The sequence below is a fragment of the Ranitomeya imitator genome, chromosome 5 (genome assembly GCF_032444005.1).
Source record: "Ranitomeya imitator isolate aRanImi1 chromosome 5, aRanImi1.pri, whole genome shotgun sequence".
Lineage (NCBI taxonomy): Eukaryota > Metazoa > Chordata > Amphibia > Anura > Dendrobatidae > Ranitomeya > Ranitomeya imitator.
Window position 1 is genome coordinate 611,040,830 of NC_091286.1, and position 23,274 is coordinate 611,064,103.

The following is a 23,274-nucleotide window of genomic DNA, read 5'->3' on the forward strand; positions in this document are numbered from 1 at the left end:
CCCGGGGGCACGGGAAATTGGTGGCGTGGCAAGGCCGGGTTCTGGTTTTTTGAGGGACACAAGTGACGTAGATTTGCCTGCAACTGCCCCTCAACCAAGCACAACCGCAGATTTGACAACGGGAACTTTGGCCCACATGGCGGATTATGCCTTGCGTATCCTCAAAAGGGACACACGCATTACAAAAATGATGAACGATGACGATTACTGGTTGGCCTGCCTCCTTGATCCTCGCTATAAAGGCAAATTGCAAAATATTATGCCACATGAGAACTTGGAACTAATATTAGCAACAAAACAATCAACTCTTGTTGACCGTTTGCTTCTGGCATTCCCTGCACACAGCGCCCGTGATCGTTCTCACACGAGCTCCAGGGGCCAGCAGACCAGAGGTGTTAGAGGGGCAGAAATCAGAAGTGGCGTTGGCCAGAGGGGTTTTCTGACCAGGTTGTGGAGTGATTTTTCTATGACCGCAGACAGGACAGGTACTGCAGCATCAATTCAAAGTGACAGGAGACAACATTTGTCCAGTATGGTTACAAACTATTTTTCATCCCTTATCGACGTTCTCCCTCAACCGTCATTCCCATTTGATTACTGGGCATCCAAATTAGACACCTGGCCAGAATTGGCAGAATATGCATTGCAGGAGCTTGCTTGCCCGGCAGCTAGTGTCCTATCAGAAAGAGTATTCAGTGCTGCAGGTTCAATACTAACAGAAAAAAGGACTCGTCTGGCTACCCAAAATGTAGATGATCTAACCTTCATTAAAATGAACCACAACTGGATTTCAAAATCTTTTGCCCCACCCTGCCCGGCTGACACCTAGCTTTCCTATGAAAAGGTCTTGCCTGTGGACTATTCTGAATGACTTTTCCAATCTCGTAATTTTCTTCACCTGATTGTCCAGCATACGACATGTTTCCACCTCACGAAATGGCCAAACTCCCCACACGGGGCCGTGCTATCGCCACTTTGCGCTTGGACCCTTGAGAGTGCTGTTTGTCTGAAGAGGTGGGTGTGGCCGCTTTTGGTCGACGGCACTGCCACTGGGTCCCTCATAGTACAATAAAGTGTCTCTGGCGGTGGTGGTGCGCACCCAACGTCAGACACACCGTTGTAATATGAGGGGCCCTGTGCCTGTACCGCCGGCCACAAGACAGTTCCCCCCCCCAGCTCAAACAGTGCTCTACCACTAGCAAAATTATCTCTCACAGCTTCACCAATGTGTAGTCTAGGCGCTGACATCCTTCAATGCCTGGCACTGACAATACCATTGTTTTGACATTTTTGTTATGTTAGGCCTTCGAAGCCTGTCTGCGGTCCCTTCTTTCTACAACTACTACACTGACCAGGCCACTGCTGGCCGTGTTACCCTGGAACCAATTTAAAAGTGCCTACAGTCAGCCCAATTTTGTTATGTTAGGCCTCCGAAGACTGTCTGCCGTCACTCCTTCCACTAGACTTCCACTGACCATACACTGCTGCCCATGTACCCCTGGAACCAATTTAAAAGTGCCTACAGCCAGCCCAATTTTGTTATGTTAGGCCTTCGAAGCCTGTCTGCGGTCACTCCTTCCACTAGACTTCCACTGACCAGACCACTGCTGCCCGTGTACCCCTGGAACCAATTTAAAAGTGCCTACAGCCAGCCCAAGTTTGTTATGTTAGGCCTTCGAAACCTGTCTGCGGTCACTCCTTCCACTAGACTTCCACTGACCAGACCACTGCTGCCCGTGTACCCCTGGAACCAATTTAAAAGTGCCTACAGCCAGCCCAAGTTTGTTATGTTAGGCCTTCGAAGCCTGTCTGCGGTCACTCCTTCCACTAGACTTCCACAGACCAGACCACTGCTGCCCGTGTACCCCTGGAACCAATTTAAAAGTGCCTACAGCCAGCCCAAGTTTGTTATGTTAGGCCTTGGAAGCCTGTCTGCAGTCACTCCTTCCACTAAACTTCCACTGACCAGACCACTGCTGCCCGTGTACCCCTGGAACCAATTTAAAAGTGCCTACAGCCAGCCCAAGTTTGTTATGTTAGGCCTTCGAAGCCTGTCTGCGGTCACTCCTTCCACTAGACTTCCACAGACCAGACCACTGCTGCCCGTGTACCCCTGGAACCAATTTAAAAGTGCCTACAGCCAGCCCAAGTTTGTTATGTTAGGCCTTGGAAGCCTGTCTGCGGTCACTCCTTCCACTAGACTTCCACTGACCAGACCACTGCTGCCCGTGTACCCCTGGAACCAATTTAAAAGTGCCTACAGCCAGCCCAAGTTTGTTATGTTAGGCCTTGGAAGCCTGTCTGCGGTCACTCCTTCCACTAGACTTCCACTGACCAGACCACTGCTGCCCGTGTACCCCTGGAACCAATTTAAAAGTGCCTACAGCCAGCCCAAGTTTGTTATGTTAGGCCTTGGAAGCCTGTCTGCGGTCACTCCTTCCACTAGACTTCCACAGACCAGACCACTGCTGCCCGTGTACCCCTGGAACCAATTTAAAAGTGCCTACAGCCAGCCCAAGTTTGTTATGTTAGGCCTTGGAAGCCTGTCTGCAGTCACTCCTTCCACTAAACTTCCACTGACCAGACCACTGCTGCCCGTGTACCCCTGGAACCAATTTAAAAGTGCCTACAGCCAGCCCAAGTTTGTTATGTTAGGCCTTCGAAGCCTGTCTGCGGTCACTCCTTCCACTAGACTTCCACAGACCAGACCACTGCTGCCCGTGTACCCCTGGAACCAATTTAAAAGTGCCTACAGCCAGCCCAAGTTTGTTATGTTAGGCCTTGGAAGCCTGTCTGCGGTCACTCCTTCCACTAGACTTCCACTGACCAGACCACTGCTGCCCGTGTACCCCTGGAACCAATTTAAAAGTGCCTACAGCCAGCCCAAGTTTGTTATGTTAGGCCTTGGAAGCCTGTCTGCGGTCACTCCTTCCACTAGACTTCCACTGACCATACACTGCTGCCCATGTACCCCTGGAACAAATTTAAAAGTGCCTACAGCCAGCCCAAGTTTGTTATGTTAGGCCTTCGAAGCCTGTCTGCGTCCCGTTCTTTCAACTACAACTACACTGACCAGGCCACTGATGGCCGTGTTCCCCTGGAACCAATTTTAACTTGCCTACAGCCAGCCCTATGTTATTATGTTAGGCCTTCGAAGCCTGTCTGCGTCCCGTTCTTTCAACTACAACTACACTGACCAGGCCACTGATGGCCGTGTTCCCCTGGAACCAATTTTAACTTGCCTACAGCCAGCCCAATGTTAGGCCTTTGATGCCTGTCTGCCGTCACTCCTTCCACTAGGCCTCCACTGACCTGTCTATTGCTGCCCGTGTACCCCTTGAACCAACATCATTAAATATAAAAAAAATTAATTTGATTATAAAAAATAAGATCGTGTTGAGATCTCAAATGCAGACATTTTAACAATCAAAACAAACACACAACAAATATCTGGAACTGTACTACAAAGGTCCAACAGCTACAATTTCTTTCTCCTGCAAGAAGTTAACTGAAAGTTTTTTGGAGTTGTTAACACAGATATGGCATCCACCGAGTGTTGTCCTGTCGCGTCTCCTTTAAATTATTTCCAATAAGATGTTAAACTATTAATTTAATAAAATCAATAATTAAAAAAATAATTGAGTAAGTCAAAAGCACATTGCAAATAAACATTAATTACAAATCAAGAAGCATGGCGCGTCCGAGGGTGAGTAGATACCGAATAAGAATATAATCACCCTCGGACGCGCAATGCTTATTTACAACAGCCTTCCTTCCTAAGAATCAGCCCTTTCGTGGTGTAGAGAGAGGTTGTGTTACACTCCAAGGTGTTCCCCGGGTTGCCTTTCATGAGCTTCGATCTTCCGGCTCTCGTTTAGTAGTTGGTGGAAACTACGCTGCATTAGGCCTACAAATTTGGTATGGGGTGTAGAGACAGGTTGTGTTACACTCCAAGGTTTTCACCAGGTTGCCTTTCCTGAGCTTCTATCTTCAGGCTCTCATTAAATTGTGGTTAAATGGAACAACTGCATTTGGCGTACTAGTTGGTTTGGGGCCTACTATCGGTGTCTGCCACTCCTTGCTGTTCTCCTCCACTGAACAAAGCTGTGCCGCCTGTTTACTACGGTTGCCAATTTTGAACTGCATTTCGACTACTTACTGATTTGGCCCTACTCTCTGTGTCAGCCTCTCATTCCAGTTGTCCTCCACTGCAATGCCCCCTGGTTATTCCTGTGTTACCAATTTTGAACTGCATTTAGCCCACTTTCTTCTTTGGGCCTATATCTGTGTTTCCACTTCATCGTGCCCATTGCCCAGCCAGTGATAGATGAGTCTGCTGGTACATTGACCCATAACGCAACATTCCCCGTGCACGCTACACAACAACATTGTGACCCTGCTGAAAGTCAGGTTGCTCTTCCCGCATACCATACCACCTTACACGGGGACAAAGAGGAAGGTGCAGATGAAAGTGCAGGTTCCTTCATCAGGTGGGGGGAGGAATACTAGTTGGCGACGTCACTGGCACAGGGCCTCTCATAGTACGCAAAAGTGTTGCTGCCGGTGGGAGGCGCCCCCGCCGTGCAAACACACCGCTGTACTTTGAGGGGCCCTGTGCCAGTGCCAATGCCAACGAGTGGGCCCCCCCTGCTTGCTCAGGTTCACAGCACTTGCAAAGTTGAAATACTTACCTCTCCCTGCTCCACTGCCGTGACGTGGTCCAGATTTCCTGGGCCCACTAATTACTTGAACCAGCCCTACCCCCCACAACTTTAGCCAAATGACCCCCAATTTCAAATGCCTTCCAATTATTATAAGGTAAATTACGCTTGACAAGCTTCATTAAGAAGAATGGATGGTTTTGACATTAAAATGGGCACTCTAGGTGTTTTCCTGGCCCCCACTCACTGCCGACTATGCTGCCCCATTGACTTGCATTGGGTTTCGTGTTTCGGTCGATCCCGACTTTACGTCATAATCGGCCGATTTCACTCGACCCGACTTTGGACATAGTCGGGTTTCGCAAAACCCGGCTCGACTCTAAAAAGGTCAAGGTCGCTCAACTCTACCCACGAGTACTAAGAGAACTAAGTAATGTAATAGATAAACCATTATTTCTTATTTTTAGGGACTCTATAGCGACAGGGTCTGTTCCGCAGGATTGGCGCATAGCAAATGTGGTGCCAATATTCAAAAAGGGCTCTAAAAGTGAACCTGGAAATTATAGGCCAGTAAGTCTAACCTCTATTGTTGGTAAAATATTTGAAGGGTTTCTGAGGGATGTTATTCTGGATTATCTCAATGAGAATAACTCTTTAACTCCATATCAGCATGGGTTTATGAGAAATCGCTCCTGTCAAACCAATCTAATCAGTTTTTATGAAGAGGTAAGCTATAGGCTGGACCACGGTGAGTCATTGGACGTGGTATATCTCGATTTTTCCAAAGCGTTTGATACCGTGCCGCACAAGAAGTTGGTACACAAAATGAGAATGCTTGGTCTGGGGGAAAATGTGTGTAAATGGGTTAGTAACTGGCTTAGTGATAGAAAGCAGAGGGTGGTTATAAATGGTATAGTCTCTAACTGGGTCGCTGTGACCAGTGGGGTACCGCAGGGGTCAGTATTGGGACCAGTTCTCTTCAACATATTCATTAGTGATCTGGTAGAAGGTTTACACAGTAAAATATCGATATTTGCAGATGATACAAAACTATGTAAAGCAGTTAATACAAGAGAAGATAGTATTCTGCTACAGATGGATCTGGATAAGTTGGAAACTTGGGCTGAAAGGTGGCAGATGAGGTTTAACAATGATAAATGTAAGGTTATACACATGGGAAGAAGGAATCAATATCACCATTACACACTGAATGGGAAACCACTGGGTAAATCTGACAGGGAGAAGGACTTGGGGATCCTAGTTAATGATAAACTTACCTGGAGCAGCCAGTGCCAGGCAGCAGCTGCCAAGGCAAACAGGATCATGGGGTGCATTAAAAGAGGTCTGGATACACATGATGAGAGCATTATACTGCCTCTGTACAAATCCCTAGTTAGACCGCACATGGAGTACTGTGTCCAGTTTTGGGCACCGGTGCTCAGGAAGGATATAATGGAACTAGAGAGAGTACAAAGGAGGGCAACAAAATTAATAAAGGGGATGGGAGAACTACAATACCCAGATAGATTAGCGAAATTAGGATTATTTAGTCTAGAAAAAAGACGACTGAGGGGCGATCTAATAACCATGTATAAGTATATAAGGGGACAATACAAATATCTCGCTGAGGATCTGTTTATACCAAGGAAGGTGACGGGCACAAGGGGGCATTCTTTGCGTCTGGAGGAGAGAAGGTTTTTCCACCAACATAGAAGAGGATTCTTTACTGTTAGGGCAGTGAGAATCTGGAATTGCTTGCCTGAGGAGGTGGTGATGGCGAACTCAGTCGAGGGGTTCAAGAGAGGCCTGGATGTCTTCCTGGAGCAGAACAATATTGTATCATACAATTATTAGGTTCTGTAGAAGGACGTAGATCTGGGGGTTTATTATGATGGAATATAGGCTGAACTGGATGGACAAATGTCTTTTTTCGGCCTTACTAACTATGTTACTATGTTACTATGAAACAGTGTGATCAGCAGTGCTAAATGGGTGTGGTTGGGACTTGGATATGGGTGTGATTAGTTGTGAAATGGGTGTGGTCAACCTTTAGACCTTTTTCCCTTCAAAAGTTGGGAGGTATGGCACCGCATTTCACAGATCACAGCAAGTACCGCAAATCCCATAGGGAATGAATGAGACCAAGCACAGTGTTACCGTAAGTGATCCGTTACGTGGCAGATGCAGAAAAACTGCCCCATCTGCTGCAAAAGGCTACTTTCACATCAGCGATTCTTGCCAAAAGTCTATGCTGATAGTGTCATACTCACCAATGGAGGAGGCAGCACTAAAAGTGCCTAGGGCAGCAGAAACTCTAAATACGGCCCTGCCTGTGATCTGGTGCTTTGGACAGTGGATGCTGAAGTCTTCAGTAAAGGTAAAGAGACTGCAAACCTGTGTCCTCGTTCTTCACTGCGCTTCTCACCATTCTACCATCTATACACTGGGAAGCCCTGGGGATATACTTCACCTGTGGGAAGGTGTTGTGAATTCTGTTGTCAAGCTCCCTCCTGTGGTCATGAATGGTACTTCGGCTGGTTCTGTTCATGGGCTTCCTCTGTTGGTTGTGAGTGGGGCTGCGGCTTCTGAGTTTCCTTCCACAGGTGACGAGGTTAATTCGTTAGCTGGCTGCTCTATTTAACTCCACTTAGATCATTGCTCCATGCCACCTGACAATGTTCCAGTATTGGTCTAGTTCTCTCCTGGATCGTTCTTGTGACCTGTCTTCCCAGCAGAAGCTAAGTTCCTGCTTGTTTTTCTTTGTTTGCTTTTTTTCTGTCCTGCTTGCTATTTTGATTTTTGTCTTGCTTGCTGGAAGCTCTGGGACGCAGAGGGAGCGCCTCCGCACCGTGAGTCGGTGCGGAGGGTCTTTTGCGCCCTCTGCGTGGTCTTTTTGTAGTTTTTTGTGCTGACCGCAAAGTTAACTTTCCTATCCTCAGTCTGTTCAGTAAGTCGGGCCTCACTTTGCTAAATCTATTTCATCTCTGTGTTTGTATTTTCTTCTTTACTCACAGTCATTATATGTGGGGGGCTGCCTTTTCCTTTGGGGAATTTCTCTGAGGCAAGGTAGGTTTTATTTTTCTATCTTCAGGGCTAGCTAGTTCCTTAGGCTGTGCCGAGTTGCATAGGGAGCGTTAGGAGCAATCCACGGCTATTTCTAGTGTGTGTGATAGGATTAGGGATTGCGGTCAGCAGAGTTCCCACATCTCAGAGCTCGTCCTATATTATTGGTAACTATCAGGTCATTCCGTGTGCTCTTAACCACCAGGTCCATTATTGTCCTTACCAACAGGTCATAACAGGAAGGTATACCATCTAGCTGCCATATCATCACCCCAGCGGACCCCTTAAAGCAGCGTCGGTCACCCTGACTGAATACCACAGGTGGCATCACGAACACAAACTTTATCCCTTTAAAGACCTTTCCCTTTTATAAGGATGTCCCAGGGCCACGGACCGGGTCAGCCGCCATGACATCCCCCCCTTTGAGCCGACCAGACCCGGTACCGAGTACCCCCTTGCCCTGACGGGGCACTCCAACTGTGCTTGCAAACTAACCTGACCTTAACCCCATATAGAATCTATGGAGTATTGTCAAGAGGAAGATGAGACACCAGACCCAACAATGCAGATGAGCTGAAGGCTGCTATCAAAGCAACCTGGGCTTCCATAACACCTCAGCAGTGCCACAGGCTGATCGCCTCCATGCCACGCCGCATTAATGTAGTAATTGATGCAAAAGGAGCCCCGAACAAGTATTGAGTGCATTTACTGAATATACATTTCAGTAGGCCAACATTTCGGATTTTAACCCCTTTCTGACATCTGACGTACTATCTCGTCGAGGTGGGGTGTGTTATGAATAGGTAATTCAGAACCACAATGGACCTTGAAGTTCAGAGCACACAAAGTGACCTGACAATAACCAAAAAACATAGGACGAGCTCTGAGACGTGGGAACTCTGCTGACCGCAATCCCTAATCCTATCACACCACATTAGAGGTAGCCGTGGATTGCGCCTAACGCTCCCTATGCAACTCGGCACAGCCTGAGAAACTAGCTAGCCCTGAAGATAGAAAAATAAGCCTACCTTGCCTCAGAGAAATTCCCCAAAGGAAAAGGCAGCCCCCCACATATAATGACTGTGAGTTAAGATGAAAATACAAACACAGAGATGAAATAGATTTAGCAAAGTGAGGCCCGACTTACTGAATAGACCAAGGATAGGAAAGATAGCTTTGCGGTCAACACAAAAACCTACAAACAACCACGCAGAGGGGCAAAAAGACCCTCCGCACCGACTAACGGTACGGAGGTGCTCCCTCTGCGTCTCAGAGCTTCCAGCAAGCAAGAAAAACCAATATAGCAAGCTGGACAGAAAATATAGCAAACAAAAGTAACACAAGCAGAACTTAGCTTATGCTGAGCAGACAGGCCACAGGAACGATCCAGGAGGAAGCAAGACCAATACTAGAACATTGACTGGAGGCCAGGATCAAAGCACTAGGTGGAGTTAAATAGAGCAGCACCTAATGACTTAACCTCATCACCTGAGGAAGGAAACTCAGAAGCCGCAGTACCACTCACATCCACCAACGGAAGCCCATAGACAGAATCAGCCGAAGTACCACTTGTGACCACAGGAGGGAGCTCGAGCACAGAATTCACAACAGTACCCCCCCTTGAGGAGGGGTCACCGAACCCTCACCAGAGCCCCCAGGCCGACCAGGATGAGCCATATGAAAGGCACGAACAAGATCGGCAGCATGGACATCAGAGGCAAAGACCCAGGAATTATCTTCCTGACAATAACCCTTCCACTTAACCAGATACTGGAGTTTCCGTCTCGAAACACGAGAATCCAAAATCTTCTCCACTATATACTCCAACTCCCCTCCACCAAAACCGGGGCAGGAGGATCAACGGATGGAACCATAGGTGCCACGTATCTCCGCAACAATGACCTATGGAATACGTTATGGATGGAAAAAGAATCTGGAAGGGTCAAACGAAAAGACACAGGATTAAGAACCTCAGAAATCCTATACGGACCAATGAAATGAGGCTTAAACTTAGGAGAGGAAACCTTCATAGGAATATAACGAGATGACAACCAAACCAAATCCCCAACACGAAGTCGGGGACCCACACAGCGTCTGCGATTAGCGAAACGTTGAGCCTTCTCCTGGGACAAGGTCAAATTGTCCACTACATGAGTCCAAATCCGCTGCAACCTGTCCACCACAGTATCCACACCAGGACAGTCCGAAGACTCAACCTGCCCTGAAGAGAAACGAGGATGGAACCCAGAATTGCAGAAAAACGGCGAAACCAAGGTAGCCAAGCTGGCCCGATTATTAAGGGCAAACTCAGCCAACGGCAAAAAGGACACCCAATCATCCTGATCAGCAGAAACAAAACATCTCAGATATGTTTCCAAGGTCTGATTGGTTCGTTCAGTCTTGCCATTTGTCTGAGGATGGAAAGCCGAGGAAAAAGACAAATCAATGCCCATCCTAGCACAAAAGGCTCGCCAAAACCTCGAAACAAACTGGGAACCTCTGTCAGAAACGATGTTCTCTGGAATGCCATGTAAACGAACCACATGCTAGAAGAACAATGGCACCAAATCAGATTTGGAAGGTAATTTAGACAAGGGTACCAAATGGATCATCTTAGAGAAGCGATCACAAACTACCCAAATGACCGACATTTTTTGAGAGACGGGGAGATCCGAAATAAAATCCATAGAGATATGTGTCCAAGGCCTCTTCGGGACCGGCAAGGGCAAAAGCAACCCACTGGCACGAGAACAGCAGGGCTTAGCCCGAGCACAAATCCCACAGGACTGCACAAAAGAACGCACATCCCGCGACAGAGACGGCCACCAAAAGGATCTAGCCACTAAATCTCTGGTACCAAAGATTCCAGGATGACCAGCCAACACCGAACAATGAACCTCAGAGATAACTTTATTCGTCCACCTATCAGGGACAAACAGTATCTCCGCTGGGCAACGATCAGGTTTATTAGCCTGAAATTTTTGCAGCACCCGCCGCAAATCAGGGAAGATGGCAGACACAATTACTCCCTCTTTGAGAATACCCGCCGCCTCAGGCAAACCCGGAGAGTCGGGCACAAAACTCCTAGACAGGGCATCCGCCTTCACATTTTTAGAGCCCGGAAGGTACGAAACCACAAAGTCAAAATGGGAGAAAAACAGCGACCAACGAGCCTGTCTAGGATTCAACCGTTTGGCAGACTCGAGATAAGTCAAGTTCTTGTGATCAGTCAAGACCACCACGCGATGCTTAGCTCCTTCAAGCCAATGACGCCACTCCTCGAATGCCCACTTCATGGCCAGCAACTCTCGATTGCCAACATCATAATTTCGCTCAGCAGGCGAAAACTTCCTGGAAAAGAAGGCGCATGGCTTCATCACCGAGCAATCAGAACCTCTTTGCGACAAAACAGCCCCCGCTCCAATTTCAGAAGCATCAACCTCGACCTGGAACGGAAGCAAAACATCTGGTTGACACAACACAGGGGCAGAAGAAAAACGACGCTTTAACTCTTGAAAAGCTTCCACAGCAGCAGAAGACCAATTGACCACATCAGCACCCTTATTGGTAAAATCGGTCAATGGTTTAGCAATACTAGAAAAATTACAGATGAAGCGACGATAAAAATTAGCAAAGCCAAGGAACTTTTGCAGACTCTTCAGAGATGTCGGCTGAGTCCAATCATAAATGGCCTGGACCTTAACAGGGTCCATCTCAATAGTAGAAGGGGAAAAAATGAACCCCAAAAATGAAACCTTCTGAACACCAAAGAGACACTTTGATCCCTTCACAAACAAAGAATTAGCACGCAGGACCTGGAACACCATTCTGACCTGCTTCACATGAGACTCCCAATCATCCGAGAAGACCAAAATATCATCCAAGTATACAATCAGGAATTTATCCAGGTACTCTCAGAAGATGTCATGCATAAAGGACTGAAATACTGATGGAGCATTGGCAAGTCCGAATGGCATAACTAGGTACTCAAAATGGCCCTCGGGCGTATTAAATGCAGTTTTCCATTCATCGCCCCGTTTAATACGCACAAGATTATATGCACCACGAAGATCTATCTTGGTGAACCAACTAGCCCCCTTAATCCGAGCAAACAAATCAGACAGCAGCGGCAAGGGGTACTGAAATTTGACCGTGATTTTATTAAGAAGGCGGTAATCAATACAAGGTCTCAGCGAACCATCCTTCTTGGCCACAAAAAAGAACCCTGCTCCCAATGGCGATGACGACGGGCGAATATGACCCATCTCCAAGGATTCTTTTACGTAACTCCGCATAGCGGCATGCTCAGGTACAGATAAATTAAACAGTCGACCCTTAGGAAACTTACTACCAGGAATCAACTCGATAGCACAATCACAATCCCTATGCGGAGGTAGGGCATTGGACTTGGGCTCATCGAATACATCCCGGTAATCAGACAAGAACTCTGGGACCTCAGAAGGGGTGGATGATGAGATAGACAGAAATGGAACATCACCATGTACCCCCTGACAACCCCAGCTGGACACAGACATTGATTTCCAATCTAATACTGGGTTATGTACTTGTAGCCATGGCAACCCCAACACGACCACATCATGCAGATTATGCAACACCAGAAAGCGAATATCCTCCTGGTGCGCAGGAGCCATGCACATGGTCAGCTGGGTCCAATACTGAGGCTTATTCTTGGCCAAAGGCGTAGCATCAATTCCTCTCAATGGAATAAGACACTGCAAGGGCTCCAAGACAAACCCACAGCGCCTAGCAAACTCCAAGTCCATCAAATTCAGGGCAGCGCCTGAATCCACAAATGCCATGACAGAATAGGAAGACAAAGAGCAGATCAAAGTAACGGACAAAAGAAATTTCGACTGTACCGTACCAATGGTGGCAGACTTAGCGAACCGCTTAGTGCGCTTAGGACAATCAGAGATAGCATGAGTGGAATCACCACAGTAGAAACACAGCCCATTCTGACGTCTGTGTTCTTGCCTTTCAGCTCTGGTCAAAGTCCTATCGCACTGCATAGGCTCAGGTTTATGCTCAGATAATACCGCCAAATGGTGCACAGATTTACGCTCACGCAAGCGTCGACCGATCTGAATGGCCAAAGACATAGACTCATTCAGACCAGCAGGCATAGGAAATCCCACCATGACATCCTTAAGGGCTTCAGAGAGACCCTTTCTAAAAATAGCTGCCAGCGCACATTCATTCCATTGAGTGAGCACGGACCACTTTCTAAACTTCTGACAATAAATCTCTATCTCATCCTGACCCTGACACAGAGCCAGCAAATTTTTCTCTGCCTGATCCACTGAATTAGGTTCATCGTACAGTAATCCGAGCGCCAGAAAAAACGCATCAATATTACATAATGCAGGATCTCCTGGCGCAAGGGAAAATGCCCAGTCTTGAGGGTCGCCACGTAATAAAGAAATAATGATCTTAACTTGTTGAACTGGGTCACCAGAGGAGCGAGGTTTCAATGCCAGAAACAGTTTGCAATTATTTTTGAAACTTAGAAATTTAGCTCTATCTCCAGAAAACAAATCAGGAATAGGAATTCTTGGTTCTAACATAGAATTCTGAGCCACAAAGTCTTGAATATTTTGTACTCTTGCAGTGAGATGATCCACACATGAAGACAGACCTTTAATGTCCATCACTACACCTGTGTCCTGAACCACCCAAATGTCTAGGGGAAAAAAAAGGCAAAACACAGTGCAAAGAAAAAAAATGGTCTCAGAACTTCTTTTTTCTCTCTATTGAGAAGCATAGTACTTTAGGCCTCCAGTACTGTTATGAATAGGTAATTCAGAACCACAATGGACCTTGAAGTTCAGAGCACACAAAGTGACCTGACAATAACCAAAAAACATAGGACGAGCTCTGAGACTTGGGAACTCTGCTGACCGCAATCCCTAATCCTATCACACCACACTAGAGGTAGCCGTGGATTGCGCCTAACGCTCCCTATGCAACTCGGCACAGCCTGAGAAACTAGCTAGCCCTGAAGATAGAAAAATAAGCCTACCTTGCCTCAGAGAAATTCCCCAAAGGAAAAGGCAGCCCCCCACATATAATGACTGTGAGTTAAGATGAAAATACAAACACAGAGATGAAATAGATTTAGCAAAGTGAGGCCCGACTTACTGAATAGACCGAGGATAGGAAAGATAGCTTTGCGGTCAACACAAAAACCTACAAACAACCACGCAGAGGGGCAAAAAGACCCTCCGCACCGACTAACGGTACGGAGGTGCTCCCTCTGCGTCTCAGAGCTTCCAGCAAGCAAGAAAAACCAATATAGGAAGCTGGACAGAAAATATAGCAAACAAAAGTAACACAAGCAGAACTTAGCTTATGCTGAGCAGACAGGCCACAGGAACGATCCAGGAGGAAGCAAGACCAATACTAGAACATTGACTGGAGGCCAGGATCAAAGCACTAGGTGGAGTTAAATAGAGCAGCACCTAACGACTTAACCTCATCACCTGAGGAAGGAAACTCAGAAGCTGCAGTACCACTCACATCCACCAACGGAAGCCCATAGACAGAATCAGCCGAAGTACCACTTGTGACCACAGGAGGGAGCTCGACCACAGAATTCACAACAGGGGTGGGCCCATATGACCACCGACGGGATAGTACATCATAGTGATCGGCCGCGCTCACGGGGGAGCGCGGCCGATCGCGGCCGGGTGTCAGCTGCCTATCGCAGCTGACATCCGGCACAATGTGCCAGGAGTGGTCACGGACCGCTCCCGGCACATTAACCCCCGGCACACCACGATCAAACATGATTGCGATGTGCCGGCGGTACAGGGAAGCATCGCACAGGGAGGGGGTCTCCCTGCGTGCTTCCCTGAGACCCCCGGAGACCCCCGAAGGTCTTTACCTCCTTCCTCGCTGCAGGCCCCGGATCCAAAATGGCCGCGGCATCCGGGTCCTGCACGGAGGGAGGTGGCTTCACAGCACCTGCTCAGAGCAGGCACTGTGAAGCCTGGAGCTGTGCATGTCAGATCGCTGATCTGACACAGTGCACAGCAAAGTGTCAGATCAGCGATCTTACACTATAACATGATGCCCCCCCTGGGGAAATGTTATAGTGTAAAAAAAAAGTTTCACATGTGTAAAAAAAATTAAAAAAATTCCCCCCAAAATTCCCCCCCCCCAAAAAATATTGTTCCTATAAATACATTTCTTTATCTAAATAAAAAAAAAAACAATAAAAGTACACATATTTAGTATCGCCACGTCCGTAACGACCCCACCTATAAGACTGTCCCGCTAGTTAACCCCTTCAGTGAACGCGGTAAAAAAAAAAAAAAGGCAAAAAACAACGCTTTATTATCATACCACCAAACAAAAAGTGGAATAACACGCGATCAAAAAGACGGATATAAATAACCATGGTACCGCTGAAAACATCATCTTGTCCCGCAAAAAACGAGTCACCATACAGCATCATCAGCAAAAAAATAATAAAATTATAGTCCTCAGAATAAAGCCATGCAAAAATAATTATTTTTTCTATAAAATAGTTTTTATCGTATAAATGCGCCAAAACATTAAAAAATGATATAAATGAGGTATCGCTGTAATCGTACTGACCCGAAGAATAAAACTGCTTTATCCATTTTACCAAACGCGGAATGGTATAAACGCCTCCCCCAAAAGAAATTCATGAATAGCTGGTTTTTGGTCATTCTGCCTCACAAAAATCGGAATAAAAAGCGATCAAAAATTGTCAGGTGCCCGAAAATGTTACTAATAAAAATGTCAACTCGTCCCGCAAAAAACAAGACCTCACATGACTCTGGGGACCAAAATATGGAAAAATTATAGCACTCAAAATGTGATAACGCAAAAAATATTTTTTGCAATAAAAAGGATCTGTCAGTGTGTGACGGCTGCCAATCCTAAAAACCCCCCTAGTTAGTGAAAAATTAAAAAAAATTAAAAAAATGTATTTATTTCCATTAGCGTTAGGGCTAGGGTTAGGGCTAGGGTTAGGGTTAGGGCTAGGGTTAGGGTTAGGGCTAGGGTTAGGGTTGGGGCTAGGATTAGGGCTATGGTTAGGGTTGGGGCTAAAGTTAGGGTTGCGGCTAAAGTTAGGGTTATGGTTTGGATTACATTTTTGGTTGGGAATAGGGTTGGGATTAGGGTTAGGGGTGTGTCAGGGTTAGGGGTGTGTTTAGGGTTACCGTTGAGATTAGGGTTAGGGGTGTGTTTGGATCAGGGTATCAGTTATAATTGGGGGGTTTCCACTGTTTAGGCACATCAGGGGCTCTCCAAACGCGACATGGCGTCCGATCTCAATTCCAGCTAATTTTGCGTTGAAAAAGTAAAACAGTGCTCCTTCTCTCCCGTGTGCCCAAACAGGGGTTTACCCCAATATATGGGGTATCAGCGTACTCAGAGCACATTGGACAACAACTTTTTGGGTCCAATTTCTCCTCTTACCTTCGGGAAAATACAAAACTAGGGGCTAAAAAATAATTTTTGTGGAAAAAAATATTTTTTATTTGCACGGCTCTGCGTTATAAACTGTAGTGAAACACTTGGGGGTTCGAAGCTCTCACAACACATCTACATAAGTTCCTTAGGGGGTCTACTTTCCAAAATGGTGTCACTTGCGGGGGGTTTCCACTGTTTAGGTACATAATGGGCTCTGCAAACGCAATGTGACGCCTGCAGACCATTCCATCTAAGTCTGCATTCCAAATGGCGCTCCTTCCCTTCCGAGCCCTCCCATGCACCCAAACGCTGGTCCCCCCCCACATATGGGGTATCAGCGCACTCAGGACCAATTAGACAACAACTTTTGGGGTCCAATTTCTCCTCTTACCCTCGGGAAAATATAAAACTGGGGGCTAAAAAATAATTTTGGGGGGAAATTTTTTTATTTTTTATTTTCACGGCTCTGCGTTATAAACTGTAGTGAAATACTTAGGGGCTCAAAGTTCTCACAACACATCTAGATAAGTTCCTTGGGGGGTCTAGTTTCCAATATGGGGTCAATTGTGGGGGGTTTCTACTGTTTAGGTACATTAGGGGCTCTGCAAACGGAACGCAATGTGACGCCTACAGACCATTCCATCTAAGTCTGCATTCCAAATAGCGCTCCTTCCCTTCCAAGCCCTCCCATGTGCCCAAACAGTGGTTTCCCCCCACATGTGTGGTATCATCGTACTCAGGACAAATTGGACAACAACTTTTGGGGTCCAATTTCTCCTCTTACCCTCGGGAAAATACAAAACTAGGGGCTAAAAGATAATTTTTGTGGAAAAAAATATTTTTTATTTGCACGGCTCTGCGTTATAAACTGTAGTGAAACACTTGGGGGTTCGAAGCTCTCACAACACATCTACATAAGTTCCTTAGGGGGTCTACTTTCCAAAATGGTGTCACTTGCGGGCGGTTTCCACTGTTTAGGTACATAATGGGCTCTGCAAACGCAATGTGACGCCTGCAGACCATTCCATCTAAGTCTGCATTCCAAATGGCGCTCCTTCCCTTCTGAGCCCTCCCATGCACCCAAACGGTGGTCCCCCCCCACATATGGGGTATCAGCGCACTCAGGACAAATTAGGCAACAACTTTTGGGGTCCAATTTCTCCTGTTACCCTCGGGAAAATACAAAACTGGGGGCTAAAAATAATTTTTGTGGTAAAAAATTTGTTTTATTTTTACGGCTCTGCATTATAAACTTCTGTGAAGCCCTTGGTGGGTCAAAGTGCTCACCACACATCTAGATATGTTCCTTAGGGGGTCTACTTTCCAAAATGGTGTCACTTTTGGGGGGTTTCAATGTTTAGGCACATCAGTGGCTCTCCAAACGCAACATGGCGTCCCATCTCAATTCCTGTCAATTTTGCATTGAAAAGTCAAACGGCGCTCCTTCCCTTCCGAGCTCTCTCATGCACCCAAGCAGTGGTTTACCCCCACATATGGGGCATCAGCGTACTCAGGACAAATTTTACAACAACTTTTGGGGTTCAATTTCTTCTCTTACCCTTGGGAAAATAAAAAATTGGGGGCAAAAAGATAATTTTTGTGAAAAAATATGATTTTTTATTTTTACGGTTCTGCATTATAAACTTCTGTAAAGCACTTGGTGGGTCAAAGTGCTCACCACACCTCTAGATAAGTTCCTTAGGGGGTCTACTTTTCAAAATGGTGTCACTTGTGGGGGGTTTCAATGTTTAGGCACATCAGGGGCTCTCCAAACGCAACATGGCGTCCCATCTCGATTCCAGTCAATTTTGCATTGAAAAGTCAAATGGCGCTCCTTCACTTCCGAGCTCTGTCATGCACCCAAACAGTGGTTTACCCCCACATATGGGGTATCGGTGTACTCAGGACAAATTGTACAACAACTTTGAGGTCCATTTTCTCCTGGTACCCTTGGTAAAATAAAACAAATTGGAGCTGAAGTAAATTTTTAGTGAAAAAAAGTTAAATGTTCATTTTTATTTAAACATTCCAAAAATTCCTGTGAAACATCTGAAGGGTTAATAAGCTTCTTGAATGTGGTTTTGAGCACCTTGAGGGGTGCAGTTTTTAGAATGGTGTCACACTTGGTTATTTTCTATCATATAGACCCCTCAAAATGACTTCAAATGAGATGTGGTCCCTAAAAAAAAAATGGTGTTATAAAAATGACAAATTGCTGGTCAACTTTTAACCCTTATAACTCCCTAACAAAAAAAAAATTTGCTTCCAAAATTGTGCTGATGTAAAGTAGACATGTGGGAAATGTTACTTATTAAGTATTTTGTGTGACATATCTCTGTGATTTAATTGCATAAAAATGTAAAGTTGGAAAATTGCGAAATTTTCAAAATTTTCGACAAATTTCCGTTTTTTTCACAAATAAACGCAGGTAATATCAAAGAAATGTTATCGCTATCATGAAGTACAATATGTCACAAGAAAACAGTGTCAGAATCACTGGGATCCGTTGAAGCGTTCCAGAGTTATAACCTCATAAAATAAAAGCAGGCTGTACTAACCTCCAGTGCTGGCGCTGTTCCAGTGATGTTGGCGATGCATATCGCGTCACATTGTTATGTAACATGAGCCCTGCAGTCAATCAGTGGCCGCTAATGGGTCACATCACTCTCCTCTCCTTTGGATGGAATTGACATCCGGAGGTAGTGAGAACTGCCGCTGCTCGCTCACTTCCTCCGGAGGTCAGCTTTGTCAGAAGGAAGTGAGAGTGAAGCGAGCGATTAGCGGACGCTGATTAGCTGCAGGGTTCACATTACATAACAATGAAATGCGAGCCTGGGATACCAAACACCGTTCCACTGATCTTACCGGTGGGGAGTGCAGGCTGTTTTACATGAAGTAATATAGTAATTGAGAAGGGGTTGTCTGAGTAGTGAACAACTCCTCTAAGTATTAACTGGGGAATGAAAGGTGGTAACTGGCTGCTGGACGAGCGTCGGCCAGTTGTTATTTCATGCCCATGGCCATCGATAGTTCAGTATTTTTTAGAATGTGTTTTCTGTCTCCACCGATCATATCACAGTCCGTTGTAATACTTGTAGGAAATGCACCAAATTCATGCAAAATCGAAGCTTGCGTTCTGACCCCGAAAGAGGAAGAAGAGAAGCTCAGAGACAAATGGGCTATGAAACTGGATAAGAAATGGAAAACTCTTCTACCTGTGACACAGGTATTGGTCAAAGTTTGGATAAAACCAGGTTGCATTGTAAACCTCTGCTCTATTCTCATCTGTCTGATAACGTGCAACAGTACCCCACATTCCTGGTATCATGTTAGAGACGCCAATGGTGACATTAGGCTCGAAGACCAGCTGGCCCCCCTGTCCTCTAGCTTTTCCACAGTCTGCATTTGTTTCTGCCATTCCAAATCCCAATGATCCACTTGTAATGCAGGTTACAGAAGGAAATCACGACTCCACTTTTGTGTACTAATTCCAATATGTATCAGTACTATTATCTCTTCTATTCATGAATGCTCACTTCGTATTGAAAAGGAATTTATATGTTTATTTTTCCAGCTTCATCCTCACAAGAGACATTTTATTGATGGAACATCTTTATCACTACAAGAAGTCATAACGCATGTGAAGGTCACCATTGCTCCGGATGGTGGTGTAAGCAGATTACGGCTCTGGGGTTTTCCTCGCCAACTGCCTTGAGACATTGAATGCAATTGCGCTACTAGAAGGATTGTCTGTTCAGATCTTCTCATTTGGATGAATTTTAGCCATTTTACCAGTATGAATCTCAGTTGTACTTTTCTAACCTGAATAATTATTGCAGCTGACCAATGGAAGAATAAACACACAAATTGAAAACCTTTAAATTTTGTCAAGTAATTTCCTTTTTTTCTTACATTATCTTTGCTTTCATGTGATCCAGCAAGCTTCCAAGGCTGCATGCAATCATCAATGGCATAGGTGTCAATACCGGCCCATGCAGATGCCACAGGACCCCTGGAGAGAAGGATCCTGTTTCTGTTTAGTTTAAAGGGAACCTACAGCAGAAACACAAAAATGATCCCTATTTTGGAGTAATCCAATGTGTCAGCGCTGACTTATCAAGCTTTGAAGTAACATGCACGTTAGCCTGTAGGATGCATTCAGGGCATGTTGTTCCACTCTAACTGCCCCTAAAAAGACTTTTCAACATTTGCTGAATTAAGTTGCATATAGAAGGGTCCTTTTGTGCCAGTGTGTGACATGACCACACTTTTTAGTGCAAAGTAAGTGTGTCCATTAAATTGCACAAACTGATAAATATAGAGCACTTCAGGGAGGAAAACAAAAAAAAATCAAAATATTATACCTGACAACCCCTTTCATCTTCAAACGACCTGTGATATATATTTTCATCATTAGAGATTGGTGAACCCGAACAGTAAAGTTCGGCTTCCTTACCGTACACCTACTGTTCGGGCACGGACACCGAACACGGACTTCACCAGGAAGTCCGTGTTACTGTTCGGTTTCGGCTGCCCGAACACGGGATGTTTATTGTTCCGTCATGTGCATGACAGTGCGGCAAACACCGCTTCTGACCGGTGGTGAAACCATCCCCGCAGGTCAGACAGCCGCTGTTCCCATGCTGACAAAAGACAGCGTGAGCGCTCAGCTGTGATCAGAGCTATAAAGTTTACCTCCGGTCGCTGGTGTCAACTGATGGGACAACTGCTCCCATCATCTGACACCTGCTGCTGCTAATAACATCGAGAGCAGGAGTGGCGGATGGGAGTATTCATCAGCCACAACTGCGCTGTAAATAAATAATTTAAAAAAAACCTGGCATGAGTTCCCCTGTATCTTTGTTAGCCAGCCAGACAAAACACACAGCTGGGGGCTGCAACCTTCAGCTGTTAGCTTCAGCAAGGCTATTTATCAAGAATAGAGTGGTCCCCACGCTGTAATTTGTAATTATTTAAATAAAAATAACTTAAAAAAATGGCATGGGGTCCCCCCATTTTTGACAACCAGCCTTGCTAAAGCAGACAGCTTGGGGCTGGTATTCTCAGTCTGGTATTCTCAGGCTGGTAAGGGAGGATGGATATTGGCCCCCCAGCCTAAAAATAGCAGCCCGCAGCTGCCCAGAAAAGGCACATCTATTAGATACACCAGTCCTGGTGCTTTGCCCGTCTCTTCCCACTTGCCCTGCAGTGGTGGCAAGTGGGGTTCATATTTGTGGGGTTGATGTCACCTTTGTATTGTCAGGTGACATCAAGCCCTCGTCTTAGTAATGAAGAGACATCTATAATCACCTATCCATTACTAATCCTACAGTTGTATTGTAAATAAAGACACAGCCAGAATAAAGTCCTTTATTAGGTAACGTTCACACTAGCGTTATGCTAGTGTGCGTCGGGTTAGCGTTGGGCGACGCAGCGGCGACGCACGCGTCATGCGCCCCTATACTTAACATGGTGGACGCATGCGTTTTTGTTAGTTGCGTTGTGCGACGCAAGCGTCTTTTTTGCCGCAAGCGTCGGACCAAGAAAACGCAACAAGTTGCATTTTTCTTGCGTCCGATTTTCGGCAAAAAACGACGCATGCGTCGCAAAATGCAGCGTTTTTGCATGCGTTTTGCTGCGTTTTTGCGTGTGTTGTGCGTTGCATCGCCGACGCAGCGGCGCACAACGCTAGTGTGAACGTAGCCTTAGAAAAACAAAACACAGTTTTCCTTTTTTATTTAAAAATAACAAACACAGCTATATTCACCTAACGCCTATTTCACCGAAGCCCTTGTTCTCCTGTAATAAAACTAAAATTACACAAAAACTACAATATCCATCACCTCTCCGTCGTTCTGTCTCATGCCGTAATCCATGTCTGGGGGAAAAACAGTTTTCAACCTGGATGGTGCCAAGGCTGAGAGCCACTGGTGACAGAACTGCTGTGAGCGCAGCCTCAGTAACTGGCAGTGATGTCATCAAGGTTATCTCTGGTCACCGAGGCTTTGTTCCCAGCTGGGTTGAACTGCCGTGACCTTGGTCAGATCCCCGATAGAACCGTGAGAAAAACTTATTTTTTTATCTAACTACTTCAATACTAAAGAGGCTTACCATATTCAGAAAACCCCGTCCCCATTCACAGTTTGTTTTAAAATATGCTTTATTCAACTTCCCCGGATCCAACTCTGAGTTTCTGTTGCTTCTTTTGGTGTTTGCTATTGTCTGCAGCACTGCAGCCGATAAGTGAGATCAGCAGCACTGCCCATACCCCTCAGAGCTGCTGAGTTCATTGATCGGCTGCAGCGCTGACGGTGTGATATTATGCAGGGAAGTGGAGCAGGGTCAGCTGTGACATTACCTGTTGTAATTGGTGGATCTTGTGTTATCAGCTGTGTATAAAGGTGTTGCCTGCCATTGTAATCCTGCCTCTGATGATAAGGAGCCTGCTGAAAACTCTTCGTGAAAGAACAGGAAATATGAGCTCTAGTGACACATGTAAAAATTGCAAGTTTACTAAAAAAATGTTATGTAAAGATTGTGATATAAAAAGAAACATTGTTAATTTTTTTTAAAAGCATACTGTCATGCTTCTGCCAGAAGATAAATGGCAGGGAGGGAAAGCTATGCTACTAGAGAAAGATTAAAGGGGGCACTTCTGACCCTACACTCCATAGCATACCTAGACAGGTTCCTTCACCCCATGTGGCGATCACGTTCCTATCTCTGTCTTACACTGAGACTACCCTAACTCTAGTTACTGCTGTAACATAAAGACACAAAGGGAAACAGACAGGGATTTAAAAGAAACAGCAATCACTCAACGCGCTCCCAGACTACAGAAAGGAGAAAGGGGAAGGAAATGGTGAGACAATCAAAATAGGAGATAAGGTAAAGGAAGACACTCATACAAAATTCTAAACAGATATCTCCAGAGATGACTCCTAGAACCTCTCTTCACACAGCTCACACCTCTAGCTCCAAACCAGGTAATAGAAAGCTATCACTGACGACTACTCAAGCTAAGAGGTGAGTAGTTACAACCAAAGGGGATTGGAGAAATCAGAACAGTTTAGGCTACTTTCAC

General features: G+C 45.7%; 1 protein-coding gene across 2 annotated transcripts in view; it reads left to right on the plus strand.

Moving 5' to 3' along the window:
- ALLC (allantoicase) overlaps nucleotides 1–20,069 on the plus strand; it is a 45,147-nt gene extending 25,078 nt beyond the window's left edge. For both annotated transcript variants that reach the window (XM_069768133.1, XM_069768134.1), the window contains exons 11-12: nucleotides 19,289–19,416; nucleotides 19,765–20,069. In XM_069768133.1, coding sequence (XP_069624234.1) covers nucleotides 19,289–19,416; nucleotides 19,765–19,905 — 269 coding nt within the window. In that variant the 3' untranslated portion in view covers nucleotides 19,906–20,069. The remainder of the gene's footprint in view (nucleotides 1–19,288; nucleotides 19,417–19,764) is intronic.
- The last annotated feature ends 3,205 nt before the right edge of the window (nucleotides 20,070–23,274 follow it).